Source organism: Ictalurus furcatus, chromosome 19 (genome assembly GCF_023375685.1).
Source record: "Ictalurus furcatus strain D&B chromosome 19, Billie_1.0, whole genome shotgun sequence".
Lineage (NCBI taxonomy): Eukaryota > Metazoa > Chordata > Actinopteri > Siluriformes > Ictaluridae > Ictalurus > Ictalurus furcatus.
In genome coordinates, this window is record NC_071273.1 from 10,954,915 (window position 1) to 10,978,927 (window position 24,013).

The following is a 24,013-nucleotide window of genomic DNA, read 5'->3' on the forward strand; positions in this document are numbered from 1 at the left end:
AGTAGTTACATTTGATGTTGTGGAATGTCCACAAAACAAATGAGTTCCTGGTATCGTTTACGTTATAGCAGTTATAAAGCTATAAAAGCACAAAGCCCCCTTTTCCTGAAGTTACAGCTTTATCTTTGACTGTTAGAACGCATTAACACTGGAGACTCCTTCCTCACAGAAAACTTCACCATATCATCGATTACATACATTTTTTTTTATATACCTGGAGCATTTGTTCATTCATACACGTCTGTATGAATCAGCCGTTAATATGGAAATGATAACGTATTAGAACAAACGTATTAATATCAAAATTTCAGTGTAATTATTAATTGTGTAGCACTTTTTGATTTCAAGTCAGAAATCCCAGCATTATTTACATATGACCTTATTATAGAGATGCTGAAAAGATTAGTAAACAAGGTAGAATAAAGCAGATCAGTGAAACAATCTGCAGTCATTACGTCTGTCTCCGAACACAGCAGGCGTTCATGATCGTTACCTTGGTACAGTTACTGCTGTGGATAATCATGAGTTACTTTTAATTCATAATTATCAGTTTTCCTTATTTGAATCATTTCGGAAAAAACATCCCCCTGAGCTAAATGTCGATGGATGATTAATTAATAGGTAAGTTAAGAGATGAAAGGAAACATTAATAATAAATGGGAACTCGGTAGTCTCAGGGGGACCGTGTGTGTGTGTGTGTGTGTGTGTGTGTATGAATTAAGCTAATTATCAAGCCTCTTGTGAGCAGCGTAAGCCGTGCATGTAGCGATGCTGCTTAATTTTTACACAATATACTGTGGGTGTGCAGTGACTGCTACTGTAGTAAAAATATTCATTGTGTATTGTGGAATTTCTTCATGTGATTATTGTTATTTCTATAATTGTAACCCCGTAACGAATCGCAGGAAAATACGTAGCAGCCGAGTTATTCTTTTTTTTTTTTCCCCCTCCCATGTGTGCAGTAAACACTGTTGAATGGAAAGTGAAGACTGGAATAAAGGTGAAGGTGTGAGAGTCGAGAATTGTAGGGCAGGTCAGAAACTGTCATAACGAAGTCACCTGGTTTATTGTCACATGGAAGGAAGTTGAGAAACACTCCTTTAGTGTGATATGTAATAAATGCGTATGTGTGTGTTTGGCTCTACAGGACAACCAGGAGGTTTTCACCAGTCTCTATACCATGAAGTGGTTCTTTCAGTGCTTTCTGGATCGTGTAAGAGACTCGCACACACTGCATTCTCAAGCCAAGCAGAAATTGGCGGCAGGGCTGTTTCTAGGCATAGGTGAACTAGGCGACCACCTATATATTACACTATATTATATTATAATAATAATATATTATTATTATTATTATTATTATTATTATTATTATTATATATTGGTATTATTGGGGTTTGATTTTCTTTTCTTTTTTACTAGTCAGAGTTTGGAAATTCCGAGTTACGAGTTTTAGTTACAGACAAAGAGATAGACAAAGAGGGATATTGTCATGGACAGAGAGACACATCGAACTGGACAGGGAGACAGAAGGACAGTATGGAAGAGATGGGGAGACACACAAGGACTAAAAGGAGGAGACGGTGAGAGATATGGCCAGACATACAAATAGAGAGGGCAGGAAGAGAGACACTTTGAGACAAAGAGACAGAGGGGTATAGAGGGAGACAGAAAGAGAGAGAGGAAGGGCTGCATTAGGAAGAAACTTTTTTGTGACATCATTATACAAGTATAACATTAAGAGAAGAACTATTTTACATTCCGTTATCACGGTATATGCCAATATATGAGCATACCCCTAACAATGTTAAATAATGTGGCTCCGCCCCTGCAACACATTTAGGGGCGGGGCTTCTGTACAGCAGCTGATGCTTATAAATAATTAATAAGGACATTGAATGGAGAAGTAGCCCAATGACATTTAACAGATGAAATCACCTCCTTCCACATAGATAGAGCACATGTAATTTGTCTCTTTGCCCTACTTTAAGTGTGTGTGTGTGTGTGTGTGTGTGTGTGTGTGTGTGTGTGTGTGTGTGTGTTTTCCTTTCTGTTTGACAGACCCCTTTCACATTAACCCTCAGGATATGGGACATCTACATTCTAGAGGGAGAGCGAGTTCTGTCTGCGATGTCCTACACCATCCTCAAGCTCCACAAAAGTAATGGAGCCCCTATGTGTTTGTGAAATTGACCTTCTGTGAACATTTGGTCACCATAAGTACAGGAATACAAGAGTATGTTTGTGTGTGTGTCCAGAGACTCTGATGAAGTTCTCCATGGAGGACCTTGTGGAGTTCCTCCAAGTTACTCTCTCGAAGGATTTCTTCTTCGATGATGACTATGTAATCGAGCAGCTCCAGAGTTCCATGGCTGAACTCAGACGCGCCAAACTAGAGCTTCCTCCTCCAGGTAACGCCCACATGCTCACATCTGGTAGTGCCAAGAGTGCTTTACAAGCTTACAGTAATTATGATGAGATGTTATTGAATGTCCCTTTACGTTATTTAACCACTGGCATTTCACACACACACACACACACACACACACACACACACACAAAAAATAGGATTTGTTTTCTACTCACTATTTAGACAGTCGAACTTTCGAGCGATATTAATATATTGTGTAGTATTGATTTGAGAGTCTCATATTCTTCACATATACTTGTGTTCATACACACACAAAAACACCTATCTATATATATATATATATATATATATATATATATATATATATATATATATATATATATATATATATGTGTGTGTGTGTGTGTGTGTGACTGCTACAGTGCATTATTTGTCTAATCTTCTAATTTAATTTTCCACATCTGGTCTAATCTCATTCTTGTTTTATCTACTTTTTCTCCCTCTTGTCAAATTATCATACTGAAAGACTTTTTGTTATTCTTATCTATTTTTCTTCTAATCTGATCTTCTCATGGAACCACCCTGTTGTTTTTTCTCATCTAATCGTCTCTTGGATGCATTTTTTTTTATCTGATCTTCTTGTCTAAACTTCTCAATCTTATCTAATCTGTCTGACTCTTGATCTTCTCGTTCTCTCCCTCTGAACTGAACTCGGCTCCAGTCAACAATAGTGCAGTTGGGAAAGGGGACAAAACCCCCTCCATCAAACATAACCGGTGGGCAACGGTGTCTGTCTGTCAATCATGTTCCTGTGTGTCCCACGCCTTGCCCTCTGCACCCTCCGAAATGAACACACACTCATGCTCATACACGTCTTTCCTTTTGTCAATAACAAAACCTCTGTATGTGTTACTCTTTTTTTTCTGTGACATTTTTGTCCCCTGAAAACCCCAGAAATGTTTCACGAACACTCCGCTGTGTGGTTGAAGAGTGTTTTTAAAGCAGACATTTTCTAAGCAGGAAAAGATCTTTAGAATCAGGGTATTTGATGAGGTGAGGACAGATGAAGGTAGGTAATTAGTAAGAGTGTGTGTGTGTGTGTGTGTGTGCATTTATGCACTCTCACTATTTTAGACCGCATACCATCACCTGACAGTATAATGGCTTGTCTCCTGGGTAGCTCTATGGGGAGGCGCTCAATCTGTCGTACACTAAAAATAAAATCTATTCAAAGACTTACCAGGACAGTAATATCCTAAATAATTGCTACTAGAGGTGGATAATAATAATAATAATAAAAATAAATAATGTTAAAAAATGTTTTAAAATATATTACACGATATTAAAAGAGAGACACTAAAACCTAAAATGTAGAGAAAAAGAGTTTATACGGTTCAAATGCACATTCCACTTCCCACAGACACACTCCAAACTTCTGTACAAAGTCTTTGTAGAAGATTGGAGGCTGTTATAGCTGCAAAAGGGGGAATGCATACCTATTTATGGGATTTGGAATGGGATGTCCAACAAGCTCATATACAGTGCCCTCCACTAATATTGGTGACTAATATGGTAAACCATGACTATATTCCTTGGTCTTACCCATTGTTATGAATGACTAAGGGAATTTGGCCTACGTGTTACCTCATATTTATACCCCTGTGAAACAGGAAGTCATGGTTGAACAATTTCCTGTTATTGTTCACCCAAGTGTACTAAATAAATGTAAAATATCAATGGGAATATACTTCAAACATTTTTCTCATATGAATTCATAGGGGTGTCAGTAATTGTTGCACATCCATATTTAACAAAGATTATTTTGGATAAACCTGTGATTTGTTTGTAATTGTTTGATATCTATGAGAGCAGAATATTTTTGTGAATTCTTTTTAACAAAAGATCAAAAGGTTCAACTAGAAAGACAAATTTTCACAGCCTTCTTTGTGCATATTTACCAAGGGTGCCAATATTAGTGGAGGGCACTGTAGGTGTGTTGGTCAGGTGTCCACATGCTTTTGGCCCTATAGTGTATCTTTGTCTAACCCTGTAGATATGTACTTTCACAGTGGTGCTTGAAAGTAGAAATTTCTATATTTCTGCATAAATATGACCTAAAACATCAGATTTTAACACAAGTCCTAAAAGTAGACAAAGAGAACCCAATTAAACAAATGAGACAAAATATCATACTTGGTCATTTATTTATTGAGGAAAATGATCCAATATTATATATCTGTGAGTGGCAAAAGTATGTGAACCTCCTGGATTAGCAGGTAGGTGAAATTAGAGTCAGGTGTGACAATCAGGTGTGAGTTTTATTTAAAGAACAGGGAGCTATCAAAGTCTTCACAACGCATGTTTGTGGAAGTGTATCATGGCATGAACAATGGAGGACCTCAGAAAAAGAGTTGTTGATGCTCATCAGGCTGGAAAATGTTACCAAATCATCTCTAAAGAGTTTGGACTCCACCAATCCACAGTCAGACAGATTGTGTACAAATTGAGGAAATTCAAGAAAACTGTTACCCTCCCCAAGACTGATCGATCAACAAAGATCACTCCAAGAGCAAGACGTGTGATCGTCCGCCAGGTTACAAAGGAACCCAGGGTAACTTCTAAGCAACTAAAGGCCTCTCTCACATTGGCTAATGGTAATGTTCATGAGTCCACCATCAGGAGAACACATGAACAACACTGGTGTGCATGGCAGGGTTGAAAGGAGAAAACCACTGCTCTCCAAAAAGAGTATTGCTGCCCTTCTGCAGTTTGCTAAAGATCACTTGGACAAGCCAGAAGGCTGTTGGAAAAATATTTTATGGATGGATGAGACCAAAACAAACCTCTGTGGTTTAAATGAGAAGCATTATGTTTGGAGAAAAGAAAACATTGCATTCCAGCATAAGAACCTTTTCCCATCTGTGAAACATGGTGGTGGTAGTATCATTGTTTGAGCCTGTTTTGCTGCATCTTTGGCCAGAACTGTCCATCTTCGATGAAACACTGAATTCTGAATTATACCACTGAAATATTAAGGAAAATTTCAGGACATCTGTCCATAATCTCGAGAAAGTGGGTCATGCAGCAAGACAACAACCCTAAATACACTAGTCGTTCTACCAAAGAATGGTTAAAGAAGAATAAAGTTAATGTTTTGGAATGGCCAGTTCAAAGTCCTGACCTTAATCCAAAAGAAATATTGTGGAAGGATCTGAAGCAAGCGTTTAATTGCAGTTAATGCTGCACTAGGGGGTCACATCAGATACTGTATGCAAAGGTTCACATACTTTTGCCACTCATAGATATGTAATATTGCATCATTTTCATAAATAAATAAATGACCAAGTATAATATGTTTGTCTCATTTGTTTAATTGGGTTCTGTTTATCTATTTTTAAGACTTATGTGAACATCTGATGTTGTTTTAGGTCATATTTATGCAAAAATGCCAAAAATTCTAAAGGATTGTCAAACTTTCAAGCACCACTGTATGTTCTTATTTATGAGTACGAAGTCAAAAAACATTGTGTTTACGTTTGAAGGGGATATATGCAATTGGAGTGTATTAAATAACAGAAAAGGGTCTGCATATGTATTTCCCCTCACTGTCTATCTGTTTCACTATTGGCATGTCACTGTCCAGCAACTTGATAAAAGCATGACAGTCATTCTGTGACGAAAGCGAAAGCAATGGAGGAGCCTTTCTAACCGAGTCAGTATTAGAGTTTAGATATCAGAACTGAGATGTGTACTTGCATGACTGCTTGGAGGGAATTTCTCACAGACAAACATAGAGTTCTCTCAGTTTTAAATGCTTTAAAAAAAAAAAAGTGTAAACTGAGGAAAGAGTGGTATTAGTTAATGATAAAGTATCCTACTTTGATCAGGTCCAGTCGTCTCAACACAGGCCTCAGTGTCAACATGACCATCCATGTGCGTGTCTGTTTTATCTGTTACTGTTCCACACATGAATATTGTGTACCTGCCATGTGTCACCTGTATGCTCACGAGAAGCACTTCTCTACACATCCTGCTGTGTTCTAACTGGGCCTCACATGATTTTAGATCAATGTTTGTTCCCGAGTCTTGTATTTGATGTGGTGAGAGCTGTCGCTTGACTTTTTTTCCTCCCCTCACAGTGAATGTGGATACTAACTTTTTATTTTTTTATTTTTATTTTGATTCTCTGAAGGATGTCCCGTTGCATGACTGCTTACACTTCACTGTTGGTTTATTTATTAGTTTAAGAGTATTGTTTTTTGCAGATCTGTGTGTGATTTTAAGAATTAAGGTTGGTTTCCAAAATGCATTATACACCTAATCTTCACTGTGTGTTTATATCAGTTAGCTCATATGTAGCAATTATACATGAGCACATTACAGGTAAATGCGTATGTTTTGTTTACACAATTGATAGAGGAGTTTCTTTGCAAAAAAATGTGTTCTCTGTTAAAGATATTTTATGTAGGCGGACATTTTAAGAGCAGCCTGTAACTTAAAGTGCCAAAAGGGTCACACCAGTGGCAATTTGAAAGTGCAAACACATAAACATTACCTCAGCATTGAATGTAAATCTAATTATTTTCAATGTTACATTTATTTCCCTCAGAAAGCTGTTGGTATTTTAAAAGCATTAAGAAAATAATTTGATTATTTTGTGGCGTTCACATTTTTATGCCAGCTTCTTTTGCCGATTCTGGTGTTGCTATCCGTTAATATTAGTTATTAATTTTTAATGTTTAATTTTGTTATTAAAATTCAATAGATACTCAATTTTGTTGTTTCTGATGGAAATAAATAAATAGATTTTTAAGAAAAGTGTTATTAATATATATTGAATACATTTACCTGCCTGTGCTTAAATTAGTTGAAATAAATGTAAAGAAAGTACTTGCACAGGTTTCCTAATTTTCACGACAAAAATCTCAAAATGACTATTCAACTTTTTTGTATTGAAACTCTTCAAATACTCCAGCGTTTTTCAACCTAATCATCACCTCCCTCTCCAGTATAGTGCATCTGTAGTGTGATGCCTGATGTAGATCATGTAAAACCTGTTTATTCCAAGCTCAGTTATAATGCTAGTCTATATTCAGTTGTAGGGAATCAATAAACGTTTATGTGATGCATTTTTATTCGATGCGTTTAAAAATTCTTCAGTCAAAAGTAATTGTAAATTGAGGTGTGAGTTTTTCTAATTCACCGTTTCAGAAATGTGCTGATTTTTTTTCACAGTGAACAGTCTGATGGTGCTTTAGACATTTTATTTTTTATATTTTTATATTTATTTTATATTGAACTTTTATATTGTATTGGTCTACACAAAAAACTATTTAAAAGCAGCTTTGGTAAGACATTTTTTCTTGTTTGTCTCCTTGTGGATCAGTTATAGCATGCGTTTGAGTAAACAGGTTTTTTTTTTACTACACACACTACAGGCACGTTGAACAGAGAGTAGGTTGAAAAATGCTAGAATATTCATTCAAAGGTTGAAGTACATATGATATTTTGTCATTTTTTTGCGCTCTGATTAGCTTTTGTATGTTCTTCTGTATAGGTAAAGACGAGGAGTTTCCTACAAAGCCACTGGGCCAGCTTCCACCAGAGCCTGAGGGATTGGTGCCAAAGAAAGCCAATCACATCGCTAATGGGCGGATGGAGGCTCTGCCCTCTCCGAGCACAGCCACGGAAACAACCGTTTCGGCAAACAGAGAGAAAAAAGACTTGGCAGATAAAACATCACAAAAGATAGAGAAAGGGGAGGGGACCAAAGAAGCCAGGCCCTCTGAGAGCGGAAAACCGCACGCGTCATCGAGTCAGAACTTGGATGTAGGTCCCAGTGGGCGGAGAGACATTGGGCCACGCTGGGTAAAACCATCTGAGGACAGGCTGGCGGCCATGATGGATGGCCGCACGATCGTCAGTAGCACGGTACCCTCTTCTCCTGCCATGTCAGTGGCCAGCGTACTGCCCCATCATCATCAACTTCGCTCCCGAAGTTTCGTGCCCGGCGCAAACCGTGGCTCTAACGCCTCACAGTACGACAACGTTCCAGAGTCCGATGGAGATGTTGCAGACATTTCAGGTATCACGCAAGTTTCAGAACCTTCTCATCAGTACGTGGGACCATCTGTTAGACAAGGAAGCCCTACAAGGCCCCCTAGTGGTGGTATCACTGCTCCAACTTTCAGAATCCCTAAAAGTACACCCGTACACTTGATGGCCGACCCTCACCAACCTTTACACTACACACCAGGCATGACACCTCTTTATTCCCCCTATCCACCCAAAATGCAGCCCGAGAACAGAGCCTATGGAGTGATATATGATGAATGGGCTTATGGTACTACAGTACGCTCCACACCCCCAAATCGCTCACCAGAAAAATCACTGATGAATAACTACAACTACACCACATACCGGCGCCAGCCAATAAATGCAGATCTTGCAGGCCAGATGGACAGCCTTGTTGAAAGCGGGTATTTCCCGAGGCAGCCTACTGGTCACGTAGATCAGCGATATGAGAGGCAGTGGCAAGGCCAAGGCTGGCACGGTGAGATGGACGTGGATGTGGCGCCCCTGCGCACTCCGGGTGGGTTACCCCGCTCATCAAGCTTTCAGAAAGCCCAGCTCTCACCTCTGCACCCCAGTCAGGAGTTCAGCTTCCCACCAGTGCCAGTCACAGACGGCGTTATACACTACAGAGCTGTGACCGGCAGGAAACAGATGAATACGGTGTTCGGAAGACCTCATTACCGACAAGAGGCCTTTGCCATGCAGGAGTCCATGCTGCTCTGAGAGCGAGAGAGACAGAAAGAAAGAGTGAGACAGGATGTGAAATGGTGAGAGAAGTTGAGATGTGGACCAAAAGAGTGAGAGAAGTATGGTTAGAGTGAGTGAGAGAGATTAAGATATGGACTTAAAGAGTGTGATTAAGAAATATGGAGTAAAAAAGTGAGCGTGTTATTGAGAATCAATGATGGATGGAAAGTATAATTGCTGGTTATCTTGAAAAGTGTGTGTGTGTGAGAGAGAGAGAGATCTGTTTGTTTGGTTTGTTTAGTGTTTGGTTTGTTTACTCGTTGTGAGACTCTGTCGTCAGCGTCTTTACTGAACCGATATGGCAGGTCCCACCAGATCCAGGTGTTTATACTGATCAAGCATCAAGGACCGACTAAAGATTTATTTTCTTCTTTTTCTTCTTTGCTTAAATATCCTAATACTTAACAGCAACATATTTTTTACATTGTACAGAAAGGTTTTTTTTTCCACACATATTTATCCATGCTTGTCAATAGCATGAATTGGAGAGAAAAGAAAACACGAAAAAAAAAAATCCCCATATTATTTTTTCCATAATTTAGTTTTCCGTACATAAAATCTTTATATGTAAATAAGGAATACACATTTTTGAGCTTGGGTGATTATATAAGGTTGTGAATATGAAAAGAATAAGCTAAGATTCGAACAAAAAAAAAAAGTCCCTCTTATAAATATTTTGTTTTTTAATTTTATTTTGCACAAAACGTACACCCCCCCCCCCCCCCCCCCCCCAATATGGAGAGATTTCTGAGAGGTTCAGGAGAGGTGTATGGTATAACTGTCAGTATACAGAGTTTGATAATAAGTTGGATCCTGAATTCCGTCATCCTTCCACCTCGTGGTAAAACCCTATAATGAGCCTCAGCGCAGATGGAGCATCCAGCTTATCGCACTTTGCACAAATCTTTCCATGGTGAGACCAGGTCAGGATTAGAAAAGCAGAAATGTTCAATGTATACTCAGGTTAGAGATGTTTTTGTCACAAAAGCTGCTTTGGAAGAGAAATAACAGCATCAAAACACTATCATCATCATCATCTGTGCAAAAAGCAATATCTTTATATATAACTCATTCATTTAGCTTTATTTAGTCAATATACATGGGCTGCCAGTTTATTAGGTACTTGTGGGTAGAGGTGTGCGCGAATTATTATTCTTTACACCTGCAGGACATACTTTCTCAATTATTAATTTAGTTGTTGTTGTTAGTACTCTAACATGTTAATGAACATGGTCTTTCTTTGTCCTACAGCTTTATATCTGACAGCATGCAAGAAAGAAAAAACTTTCCATTCCCAACCATTTTGGTTGCAACCCAGGGTCCTGGAGGATCCCACTCACGATGCACACCTCTACTTCTACCTATACTCACTGGCCATTTATCCTGGGTTTATTAATACATGGGGTAGAGAGAGTGTACACCTTGTTCAGAGAAATGAAATGTACCCTTACTTTTATAAGCTCTTCTCTTGGAACGTGTTCTGAAAGGATAACCCTTTCCCGTCGCAGGGTTCTACATAGACCCTTTAAAGGAACGCACCAAAGAACGCTTTAAGATGCTAGATGGAAACATTTTTTAGTTGTACCTAATAAACTGGCAACTCAGCGTGTATGTATAACTAACAAGGAGTGCAGTGTTTGCTTGGGTTTTTTTTTTTTTTTTTTTTTTTTTTTTTTTTTTTAAGTCAGTGGTAGTGCTGTAGCCAGAGCAATCAAAATCAGTAAGAAACACATATCTAACACTCCTATGTTAGTGTTTGACAATTTATTCTAACTATGAACATGTTCATGTTTTCCATCATGCAAGAAGAACATCAGATTTTACTCTCCTGAAAAAGTCAGTAACAGATTACTGCTTCAGAAAAGCAGAAAACGAAACACACCTGTGAAAAATATCCTTTCGATTAGTTCAAGTGGACGACGTTATTATCTAGTGTAAATAAATGAAGATTTCAACACACACAAACTTTTTTTTTTTTTAAAAAAGTTGTCGTCGTGCCCCGTTAATCAGAGCGAGTGGCTTCTGTCCAGCGCGTCTTTCATTCCGGAAAATGCAGATACTGCAGCTTACTTCAGTAATAAATGTAGAGATTATGAACGTTGCAGAGTACTGCAGAAACAGTGCTGGTGAGAATTTGTGTACGATTCTGCAGTTTCTAAGATCCATGTACTTCATGCAAAATGGTTGAGTTTTATTTGTGGAGTTGCTCTTTTTTTGTGCAATTTTAATGTGTTTTTTTTTTTTTTTTTTTTTTTTTTAATTCAGTAAATTCCACTGCATTAGCCTGGCTGCTAGTGACCTACAGTCTGGAACTGCTAACAACTTTTCTGGCTTTTCTATAAATAAATTTAAAAAACAACAAGAGTGATAGTAAATATACTGGATGTAAGTAAAGAATGTGTACTGCGATGTATACACTCTTCAGCTGGTCCACATATTCCTTCTGCTAACACTAACGTTTTACTGCACTGCATAAAAGTTTATTTTCTTTGATTTTTTGTAACGATCATCGAGTACTACGGGGAATCACCGCCTTGAAGAGTTTAGAAGTACAGAAGGGTACAGTTTGAATGGAACAGAGCCCATGCTGTATTCTCCATCTAGCCTTCTCACTGGATATTAACTTATTATGAAGTGTCTTGTATCTGTTGCACATCTGTATTTCAGCACCTCACCAAACAGACTACTATAACACTTTTTTTTTATACAGTGTACATCACATTTCCATTTTATATCAAATCGACATCATTTCTTTACACAAACTTAAACACTAAAAATGCATAATATTCATGCTGATTATATGTGTATATATAAAATATACTTCATGTGGAATCTACTAAGCACAACTCTCAGGCTGACTCGTGTATTCCCACCCACCCATCAATCATTAGTGCTACTACAGGCCTGAGTGTGTGTATATATTGTTAAAGGACAGTGCATTTTGATACAGAGTTTTAGTTGTGATTATTCAAACAGGAAGTTTAATTTGTTTCTTTGTTTTGTTTTTTTGTTTGTTTGTTTGTTTAAACTACTAAATGCAACTTGGCGATCAAAAATGACTTTGTCTAATAAAAGAAACCCTCCAAGGGGTTCATCAATCAAATCATGTTGTCTTAGTGTTGTGTTTGTTGTAGTAGTAATAATAATGATAATAATAATAATAAATAGAGCCACAAGTGGTGATCTGTGGGGTCCAAGCACTCTTCACAAGTGACTCCCCTCCATCGGCCAGTTCTTGCCATAGAACACTAAAGAGATGATTGATGAGCACACTGCTCAATGCTAACCCTCTAAATGTCTGTTGATTGGCTGATGATGGTTGACCATGTTTTTAAGTAATTCAATCATCATGAGAAATCCAGTTCCAAATCCAACCCGACTTACGATTCCTGTCTTAAACATGCCTTTCAAATTCCGTCTCGTTCCATGTCCATCAACCACGGGTTAAGGGTGGTCACGCTACATTTTTCCTACCATTGAGTTTCTTTCATACGCATGCGAATGCCGGAGATGAAGAACTTTTGCATTTTGCTGCATTCCAAAGTTCAAGTTTGGTAAACTCGTGTAACATGAAGATGTGTGACCAATAGAAGATCGACACGTCGCCCATTTTAAACGACACGGCTTTAAAAAAATATAAAATCAGCATCAAAACAGAGGTTGCCTAGATTGCGATGTCGCTGCATACAGGAACAGATGATATATTTTAACATTGGTGTGTGATGCCGTATCCGGTTGCTGGCCATATTTGTGGCAGTGTCCAAAGAAATTCTGCATGCTGAAAGTATAGTGTGACCCTTGCTTTACAGCTGACTGAGTCAATTTAACTCCAAACCTGAAAATAGATTGTCATGTGGTGGCCATATTCTTTACAAATCTCAACATGCATCATGTTTTCCTGTTCTTGATAACCATTGCGGGTTTGACTGTACTGACTTGAAGATTCACCAAAAATTTTAGGACTAGTTAGCAAAAATTGAATTTGCATATCATGCAAATTATCTTAAATCTGAGTGGGCGGGTGCGAAATGTTCTTAAAGGCATGTTTTATGGCTTTCGGTGACCGTTGTGGGTGACGTTGCATATGGTTATACAGGGTGCCTAAAGGAGCATACCGCTCAAGTAAATGGTCTGCACTTATATAGTGCCTTTTTAACTGGTTAGCGGTTCTACAAAGTGCGTTACACTGGTTCCCATTCACACTCACACACACACACACCAGTGGTAGCAGCGCTGCCATGCTAGGTGCTAACTTGCCATCGGAAGCAACTTGGGGATCAGTGTCTTGCCCAAGGACACTTCGGCATGTGGAGTCACGTTGAGAATCAAACCACCAACCCTACGATTAGTGGACAACCCGCTCTACCAATTGAGCCACAGCCGCCCAAGTGTAATGTCTATGTAAGAGTGTAATGAACATTGATATAACATCGCTCTGTTATCCCTGTCAAATTTCTGCTAAAATCTGATAATGCTAATGGTGGCCGTTTTTTATAAACTAATCAGGTTGTTAGAATTCTACATATATTAGCACATAGATGCAGTATACCAAATTTCAGCTTGACGACTTAGTGACAAGCAGTTATTTGAACCTAGTTCCGCCTATAATCAATAACTACGTATCAAACTTAGCAAAGTTTCTTTAGCAAAGTTGACATCACGTGTTGGTTGTATTTATGTTTTATTAAACTTAAGCGCACAACCTTGGTGAATGCAAATCTAAAATATTTCTTCTCTGCACCTGCTGGAGGGCAAAACAAGGCATCTTACCTTCGGGGAAATATGGTAATAATAATAATACACTGTATTTTAAATACCGCTTTTGAAAACCAATTTGTAGAATGCATAAAACATTAAACTACAAAGAGAACATAAAGACAATTTTATGTGAAAACCTTTTTAAATGCAATATTAAACTGATTAAAATATAAACAAAATAAATGAATGTGCTTTAATATCGTTATTATTATTATTATTATTATTATTATTAAGAGCTGTTAGGTGTTTGTGTGGAGAAGTATACATTGCTGCCGTAGTTTGATCATTTCTATTAAGTCTGAGGTAAGATTAAGGCTTGTATATTACTTATGTCTGAGGTTAGACCACTTCCTGTAGTTTTGTACCACCTCAAAACCTGCACTGTACACTTTTAGCCACAAGATGGCAGTACAGACGGACACAATGATACGAACACTGACCTTCGAGACGCACCTACTTTGTTGGTTCACCTTGTGGATGTACAGTATGTGTTAATCATCCTCTGTCCTGCTGTTGGCTGGATATTTGTTGGCTATTAGACTGGTAATAAATCCAGCAGTGACACTGAGATAAAAATCCCAGCATCGCCACTGCACTGTATGCACAACGTTATACCTGCACTAGACGCTAGCGCACCACTACCTTCTCTGCATTGAGAATAATCCTTTGTCCACTTAGCATCTGGAAAGAGGTGTTCCTATCCTGGTGTCTTTTATTTAATGGATGGAGAACAGATTTATGATGTAGAAGAGAGTGCAGTTCACCTGTAATCAGCTGAATGTGGTAAATGTGAATGTAACACTGGATGGTATTTGACAAAATTGGTCAATGAGTGTAAATTTCTACCAAAAACAAGTGTAAGACAGTTAAAGGAAGATGAGCGAGAGGTGCAGCTAAACACAAATGTTGCTATAAATGCTAGTACTCAGGAGTGCTACAAGCATTCATCCCAATGCAAGCAGTTGAACTACAAATGACACCGTCTTTATTACCATCTTTATTACAAGTCAAAAACACCTTGAAAAATATCATAGCAGAGCTGACAAAACTGGTCATTCAGTTTATCTAATCCCATGCATTTATTTAAATTATTTAGCAGAAGTCCTATTTATAACTCTGTTTGCTTGTCCCTAGAAACAAGTTAACATCGGGCTCGCAGTGTCACTGAGACCAGACACCAAAAAAAAAACAAAAAGAGTCATTTGAAAATTCAGTTCACCCTGTACTATATTGAAAACACATTATTTGTGAATTTAATTTATTTCTGATTTCAAATCTGATAACTGCAAAAAAAAAGTTGGGACAGTCGACTGTTTACCATTGTGTAACATCACCTTTTCTTTTAATAACACTTATTAAGTGTTTGGGAACTGAAGACACCAGTTGGTTAAGTTTAGCAAGTGGAATTTTCCACCATTCATCCATTATGCATTTCTCCAGCTGCATAACTGTACAGGGCCTTCTTTGCCTTATTTTGCACTTCATAATGTGCAACACATTCTCAAACAGAGACAGGTCAGGACTGCAGCAGGCCATGCTAGCACCCGCACTCTCTGCTTACGCAACCATGCGCTTGTAATCCGGGCAGAATGTGGTTTGGCGTCATCCTGCTCTGGATGTCAGCACATTTACATTTACATTCATTCATTTAGCAGGCACTTACAAATGAGGAAATACAAGCAAAGCGATATATCAAGCGGAGAACAATACAAGTAGTGCTACCATACAAGATTTATAATTGAGTTCTAGAAAAGCAAAGTGCGCAGAGTAGAGGTGTAAGTGCCAGAGTATTTTTTTTTTTTAAGGATAATGTGGGGGTTGGCGTTTTATGGGTTGGTTAAGTGTTCACTGAAGAGGTGGGTCTTTAGTTGTTTTTTTGAAGATAGTGACAGATTCCGTGGTCCAGATTGAGGTTGGAAGTTCATTCCACCACTGAGGGACAGTTAGTGTGAAGGTTCCGGAAAAGGACCTTGAGCCAAGCTGAGTAGGTACTACTAAGCGTCAGTCGTTAATCGATCGCAGATTGTGTGAGGGACCGTAAGCCTTCTGGAGAGTGTTGAGGTAGAGGGGTGCTGTTCCAGACAAGGTCTTGTACATGAGCATCAAGGTCTTGAATTTGATACGGGTGGCTACAGGAAGCCAGTGGGGGGAGATGAAGAGGGGTGTGACATGGGTTCTCTTGGGCTGGTTGAAAACGAGGCGTGCTGCTGCATTCTGAATCATCTGAAGGGTTTGATGGAGTTGGCTGGGAGGCCCGAGAGTAGTGCATTGCAATAGTCCAGTTCTGAGATGACGAGAGCCTGGACTAATAGATGTGTAGTCTGTTAGGTGAGATAGGGTCAGATTTTCTTATTGTTGTACAGAATGAACCTACAGGACCGTGCAGTTGTTGAAATGTGATCTGTGACGGTCAAGCTGTCATCAAAAGTCTCCCCAAGGTTCCTGGCTGTCCTGGTTGGCTTGAGTGTGGTTGAGCCGAGCTGTGCAGTGAGGTTGTGATTGATTGAGGGGCAGGCTGGGATGACGAGAAGCTCAGATTTTGCCAAGTTGAGCTTAAGGTGGCGTTCCCTCATCCAGACCGGGATGTCCGACAGGCAAGCAGAGATTCGTGCTTAGACAGATGGATCATCAGGCTGGAAGGACAAATAGAGCTGGGTGTCATCAGCATAGCAGTGATATGAGAAGCCATGAGACTCAATCATCTACCCCAGATATGTAGAATAAATAGAAAAGGGCAGTGGACCCAGAACTGACCCGTGAGGAACCCCAGTTGTGAGCTGCTGAGTTTCAGAAATACCTCCCTTCCACAATACCTCGAAGGATCTGTCTGAGAGATAGGATTCCACCCAGCGCATAGCCGTTCCGGTGATGCCCAGGCTGTTCTCAAAGTGTTGGATTGTTCGCTGACGCAACTGTTGGCAGATTTGGAGCCTTGGCCCATCCTTGCTCTCGAAGGACTAGTCCTTTTCTTGGAGGTTCCTTATATACTATGATTAGACGATTGCCTCACCTGTTTCACATTACCTTCTTATTTCAACTTCTCACATCGCTATTAGTCCTAAATTGCCCCTGTCCCAACTTTTGTGGAACGTGTTGCATGCATCAATTTCAAAATAAACGTTTATATTCAATAAACTATACACTTGATTAGGTAAAACATCAAATACCTTGTCTTTATACGTTTTTTTGTTTAAATACAAGTCAAAGTACATTTACAAATGTATTTTTTATTAGCATTTTCCATACTGTCCCAACGTTTTCAGAATTGGGGTTGAACACCAATCATCCTGTTCAAAAGTATACAAAAGGTGAATTAAAAGGACTTATGAAATAGCTTATTAAGGGCAGTAATTAATAAAAAACAAAATGCAATCCCTCTTATTTTTTCATTATTAACATTTTGCAGATTCTGCAAGGCGTATGTACACGTTTGACTGCAACTGTAGCTAATAAAGTACAAAAGCTGGCATAATGCTCTATTACACAAAGACTAGCTTGGTGCAAAGAAAAGTATAAAATGTTGCTAGAACAAACCTAGAATATACAACAGTGTGCGTCAGTTGTTAACAGGACTGATATGATGGGCTCAAACATGCCACTATTGTCATCACCAGTCTCCCTTGTAGGTTCTTCTAAAGAGATGACGTCTTTCCAATCCCCACATCGGATCTGGCTCTTTTTCAGGAATCCTAAACACATAGTAGAGCGAAGGACGGACCGAGAGAGAGACACAGAGTTGTAACACTATACCAGTATACAGTAGCATCATGTAAACAGTGCAGTTATTTCTGACTGTGTTATCACTGTATAGTGCATACCCTTATAATTTCTTCTGACTGCCACACTGTACTGAAAACAGCTTATCAGTCTGCTCAACCCACAGTGTCTCTGTTTAGTCTTCAGGCTGTCTGTGTTTGTTTGATGTGTTCTCTGCAGTAACGCACCTGACTTACTTTGCGTTCAGGTCCTCCTGGGAAGTTCATATGTACGAGTTGGGAAGTCATAATCGTAATGTCAGATGCGTTCAAGTCACTTGTGCACCTTTTCTTAATTAACTACAAAACAACACCACAAGCTTTTAAAACTCTGCTTCTAGAAAATTAAGAACAAAGAATGCGCATCAGGGGTGTTTTGCTTTTTTAAAAAAAATGTTTTTAATCAATTTATGAAGCCACTGTAAACTTTACTGTTACATATTATATCGTAGTTGTACAATGCTGTTGTGTTTTGTGCAGGCAATAAGCCTGACAATACTTGCTGCAGGGTCATTCCATCTCCAGTGGTCCAATAATAGCAAAGTTGGTTGCTTTTTAATTTTCCAAAAATTTTTGAGTGATCCAAATGTAATGCTTAAGATTGCTCACAGTTCCACTTTTAGGGTCAATTTATAATGAGTTATAAAGGGTTCGAGTCTCAGAATAAGTTGTTTTGTAGAGTACCTCTGGTAAGTATAGTGTGCATGCAGAACACTTTAGGTTCAACGTTTTTTTTTTGTTTGTTTGTTTATTTGTTTGGGTTTTTTGTTTGTTTTTGTTTTTGTTTTGTTTTTTATCGGTGTGAGAGTGCGAAATTTTAAAAAAAAATTCCCTCACTTTCTGGTTGAATATCTTTTTGGTGGGGGACCTATAGCTATACCTATACTAGATATGAACCTAAAATTTTGAGAGAAATAAGTCCTTTATAATAGCATTCTGCTGTAAAAATTGCGAGTTTGAGATTGCAGGACAGTGGACCAACGAGGGCCAGATTTGAAGAACCAGCCTGATCTGTCATGTTGGTACAGGTGTACAGTTGGTATACGTGAATATATTTTATTCAAATATGGAAGTACAGTGTTCAATCGGGTGTTTTATAAATGAACAGTGTCATAAACAGAGCTGTGGTGGTGTTTCTCCTGTGACAAAAGCAGTAAGTGACTTCTGAGCTGTAGTCAATGCAAATACATGAAGGTAATCACTAAAAAAACAATTAGAAAAATTAAAAATGGTTGAGCATCCTGCATTGGACCACTTGAGATGAGGAACGACCCTGCATATACAGTACCAAACACATAATAACTGCTTCTGAGAGGAGTAAACATTAAATTTCAACAAATTTACTGTAAACTATAGACGTCGCATCCATTGATTCCACCATGTTTTCTTACTGACACGCACCAAACTCAGAAACTCTGAGCTCAAAGAAAATCCAGAGTTTCCCCACTCGTAATTACGACTTTGTTCATGAAGAGATCAGTATTTACCTGATGAGTTGAATCAGGTGTGTTAGAGCAGAGGAAACACTCACTGAGGGTAACCTCTGTTTTTCCTTTTAAAGCAGACTAAATTACAGTTTTCATGTCAGATGCTCAGTGGATGAAGTAAGATTTTCCCCAGAAATTGGTGTATTTATTTGTTTGTTTATTCATTTATTTAATCAGGGTCGTCACTTTGAGAAGTAAGCAGGCAATAGTTAAAGTGTACAAAAAGTACACTTACAAATAACTGTATATTATAAATACGATTATTTCATGTATTATTATTAATCCTAGGTCTCATCAGCTAGGATTCATCAGCTGTTTGCTTGCTAACCCACTTAACCCACTTCAGATTAAAACATCTGGTAAATGAATATAAGTAAAGGATCATTTAACCATAGTAAAAGATTAATAGACCACACACATACCCTTCATTGGAGAGGCTCAGCCATGGGAACTTACATGAATGCATAACAAAAATTTTACAAGCTTTTCATACACACACATGTCAGTAACACAAGCTTTTACTGTGTGTAAATGTATGCTAACATAATTCTGAGACTTGAATCTTTGTTGTACATAAACAGCTTTTGATGCACTGATTAACTGCGTCGGCTTTCAGTGAAGATAACAGTGGCAAAGCAAAACCACATCCAGACAAACATTATTCACTTAATGGCTGACAGTTAAACCTGCTCTTTGGAATAATTGGTTCGGGCCTTTCGTACAAGCAAGATAAACAAAAGTCTTTTCTCTGCTTACTTTGTTCATCTTCTCTGCTTACTTTTTCCCCAATTAGGGGTTCTGTCAGAATAAACCGCAGCTAGCACTGGCAATCACACGTGCAGAAAAAATGATTTTTATTCACCACATAAGATTCACTTGGCAGTTGCTCACTTTGACTCACCCATTGGAAAAAGCAAGTAATCAAGAGGAAAACAAGAGCAAATGAATTGTATACAGTTTTCCTCTCCACCCCAAATCTAGCCAAACCTCCAAGACATGATTTTGTTTCCTACTAGAATGGGGAAAAAACAAGTAAGGGAACCTTACAGCTAGCAGTTTTGTACAAGTATAGTACATGTCTATATCATCACACACTCACCTCAACTGAGATGTCTGGCTCAGTAAAATTGATAATATTTAAACTTTTATTCATTTTTCTTCAGTAACACCTCTATCCTTTTCTATGCTGCAGTGGATCCTGTGGAACAATGAACACAGTGTGGGAGAATTCACCTCGGATGGGTTGCCAGTCCATCGCAGTGCACCAATCACAAGCTCATTCACATCTACACTCAATGTAGAGTAGACAATTCACCTAGCTACGTGGTTTTGGGAGGTGGGAGGAAACCAGAGAACCCGGAGGAAAATCAGGCACACGCAGGGGGAACATACAACTTCTTTAAACGTTGAGTGACACCTCCTATCTGAAGATACTTTTTTTCTTACATATTGTAATTATGGCACACAATAAAATAAAAACTGTGCAACTTCCACAGCTTTTAGAGATTGCACAGTATAGTAATATATTGTATAGCACGGACATTGAAGGGTTTCGTTCCTAAATGCAGTATATTATTATTATTATTATTATTATTATTATTATTATTATAATATTCAAAATCCCTTAAAGCAGCTTGCTTGATAAAGTGGAAAAAAACAGTACTTTGTTAAAATTATTTATACAGTGCTGTGAAAAAGTTTTTTTTTCCTTCTGTTTTTGTGTATATCTCATACTAAATAGTTTTAAATCTTCAAACGAAATACAACATAAAACAAAGGAATAACACACAATACAGTTTTTATCAGGATTCCTCCATTAGGAGGAAACCTATTATTATTGTTAGTATTCTTCATCTTCTTATTATTATTATTATTATTATTCTCCTTATCTCCCTAAGGTTCCCAATAACTCAAGATCTGAATGGTAAAAGTTTTTAAATTTGGCACACTGATACTACAGACCATGAGTAACTCACACCACAAATGTCCCACGAGCCCATAGGTGGTGCCACAGGCCATGCCCAAAGTCTACGTGATTTTCCCTCCGCCCCATAAGTCCAAAATGTCTGAAAATTGGTATACAGGTCTTATTTCACATGTGGAACAAAACATCCATTGGGACCAATAAAGTCTGCCCAATAGATTTTCCCCAACATTGAAAAGTTGTCAAAAACTACAAAAAACACTTCTTCTCATGAACTGTACGTCCAATTGTCTTGAACTGTGGCACATATATGTGGGATACATGTCTTTCTGTAGGGTGGTAAGCAATAAGGAATCAAATAAAAATTGGCTGAACTATTTACATATTGGTGCATAATCCTGTTGCGCTTGAGTTTCAAATTACAGACTGAAGACCGGACATTCTCTTTAGGATTTTCTGGTAGAGATCAGAATTCATGTTTCCATCAGTTATTGCAAGTTGCTCAGGCCCTGAAAGCATCCCCACACCATCACACTTTCACCACCATGCTTGACTGTAGGTATGATGTTCTTTTTGTGGAATTCTGTGTTTGGTTTACACCAGATGTAACAGGACCCCTGTCTTCCAAACAGTTCCACTTTCCACTCATCAGTCCACAGAACATTCTCCCAAAAGGTTTGAGGATCATCAAGGTGTGCTTTGGCAAAATTCAGACGAGCCTTAATGTTCTGAGTTAGCAGTGGTTTTCACCTCACCACACTTCGATGGATGCCATTTTTGCCCAGTGTCTTTCTGATAGTGGAGTCATGAACAGTGACCTTTATTGATGCAAGAGAGGACTGTAGGTCCTTTGATGTTGTCTTTGCCTCTTTTATGACTTCCTGGATGAGTAGTTGCTGTGCTCTTGAAGGAATTTTGGAAGGTCTGCCACTTCTGGGAAGGTTCACTACTGTGCTGTGAGTTTTTCCATTTGGAGATAATGACTCTCACTGTGGTTCTTTGGAGTCCCAGAGCCTTTGAAATAGCTTTGTAACCCTTCCCAGACTGATGTATTTCAATCACCTTCTTCCTCATCATTTCTGGAATTTCTTTCAACTTTGGCACAGTGTTGATTTGATTGAACAGGATTTGCAGTAATCAGGCCTGGTTGTGTCTAGTCCAGCTGAACCCCATTATGAATGCAGTTTCATAGATTTGCGTAATTAGTAACTACGGAGGCGAATACAGTTTCAGACAGGCCCAGTTGGCATCAGATAATGTTTTTGCTTGAATAAATAACATTATCCATGTGCAGAAGTTTAATAATTTTCCGATTTCAAAATGTGAAAAAAAAGTACCCAAGTCAGTCACACTCCAAATTATTCTGTTGTGCAAGATGAAAAAGACTTAACATGTAACCAAAAGAACAAGGATCATAAATTACCTAGACAAGTGAGGAAAAAGACACATCTAGACAGAAACGCACATACTCAGAAGATGAGTATTGACTTTCATATTTAGTTTTAGAGTTACTCAACTGATTCGAGAGTTTAAGTTGCTCAACTGATTCTTGGTTTTGATTTTATTTAATGTAAATATAATTTCTAGAGATGGAGTGTAATGTCCCATTGTTGTTGTAAAACACTGTCTGCTGAGCATGTACTTCATAAAACCACTTAAAGTCTTGTCTATGTTTAAAGCCCCATAACTAACACACACACACACACACACACACACACACACACACACACACACACACACCCTGTGTATGAACTTGCACAGACAGGCGCTTGCTGTGTGTGATGGTATCTCTCCCTCAGGGGGCAAAGGGGGTGGTTTGTGTGTCTCAATCAGCATGGAATGATGTTTAGTAATGAATGAAGTTATGTATAAGAACAATCTCTTCTCCAAAAGCTCCTGCTTTGATGCATGGTGTTTCCAGTGTGAGATCTTTTTATTGGTATTGCAATGGTTGGACTCTTCTGAGGGAGGACATAAATTTTATTATTTCTAATTGCAATATTTATATTTTATATCATGTAGTTTAAAATAATACATATTCGGATATACATACTATGCCCTCTGAGCATAATGCCCTCATTATGCATGCGGTGGGACACTTTTTATTACTTTTTTGTCATTTTTTCTGTTACACTTTTCTCCATCTTCTTACTTTTTAATTAATTGTCCGTAGTGTGTGAATGTGTGTGTGTGCGATTGGGACCTGTGATGGGTTGGCACCCCATCCAGGGTGTCTCCTGCCTTGTGCCCTGAGTCCCCTAGGATAGGCTCCAGGCTCAACTCGACCCTGTGTAGGATTAGCAGTACAGAAGATGGATGGATAGATATACTGTATACTGGCTTGGGGAGTAACTGAATACATGTAACGGCGATACATAATCAGAAAACAAAAAACCGGTAACTGTAATCCATTACAGTTATGTCAAAAAACAAAGTAATCAGATTACAGGTACATTTGGTAAAAAATGGGAATACTATCAGGATTACGATTTTTTTTTTACATTTAAAACCAAAGAAATTAAACTTTTGACATAACACAATATAGACAGTTGCTTGATTATAGTTCTGGTTCTCTCTTGCCAGTCGTGGCTCACATGAGCAACCATACATTTTGAACAAAGTTAATTTTGTAGAAATTAACACAATTTGTTCTCTGAAATGGTTTTGTTAGGGTGACCATACATCCTCTTTTTCCAGGACATGTCCTCTTTTTTTAGACCTTAAAAAGCGTCTGGCCGGGATTTCTAAATTCCAGATAATGTCAGGGATTCGGCTTTAACATCTCATGAGGGGTAAAAGCTGAGCTGTCCCAAGACCTTCGGAACCTTATTGTTGCAAAACATATTGATGGAATAGAATACAGACATATTTTAAAACTTCTGAATCCTCCAGTAAGCAC

The 24,013-nt window shown here is 38.4% G+C and overlaps 1 protein-coding gene across 4 annotated transcripts in view; it reads left to right on the top strand.

Moving 5' to 3' along the window:
• usp6nl (USP6 N-terminal like) overlaps positions 1-12,293 on the top strand; it is a 90,959-nt gene extending 78,666 nt beyond the window's left edge. For 3 of the 4 annotated variants that reach the window (XM_053649742.1, XM_053649739.1, XM_053649743.1), the window contains 4 exons: positions 1,148-1,213; positions 2,059-2,158; positions 2,256-2,408; positions 7,926-12,293. In XM_053649742.1, the coding sequence (XP_053505717.1) occupies positions 1,148-1,213; positions 2,059-2,158; positions 2,256-2,408; positions 7,926-9,166 (1,560 nt within the window). In that variant the 3' untranslated portion in view covers positions 9,167-12,293. The remainder of the gene's footprint in view (positions 1-1,147; positions 1,214-2,058; positions 2,159-2,255; positions 2,409-7,925) is intronic. The other variant, XM_053649740.1, reaches the window with a different exon arrangement.
• Positions 12,294-24,013: the final 11,720 nt, after the last annotated feature.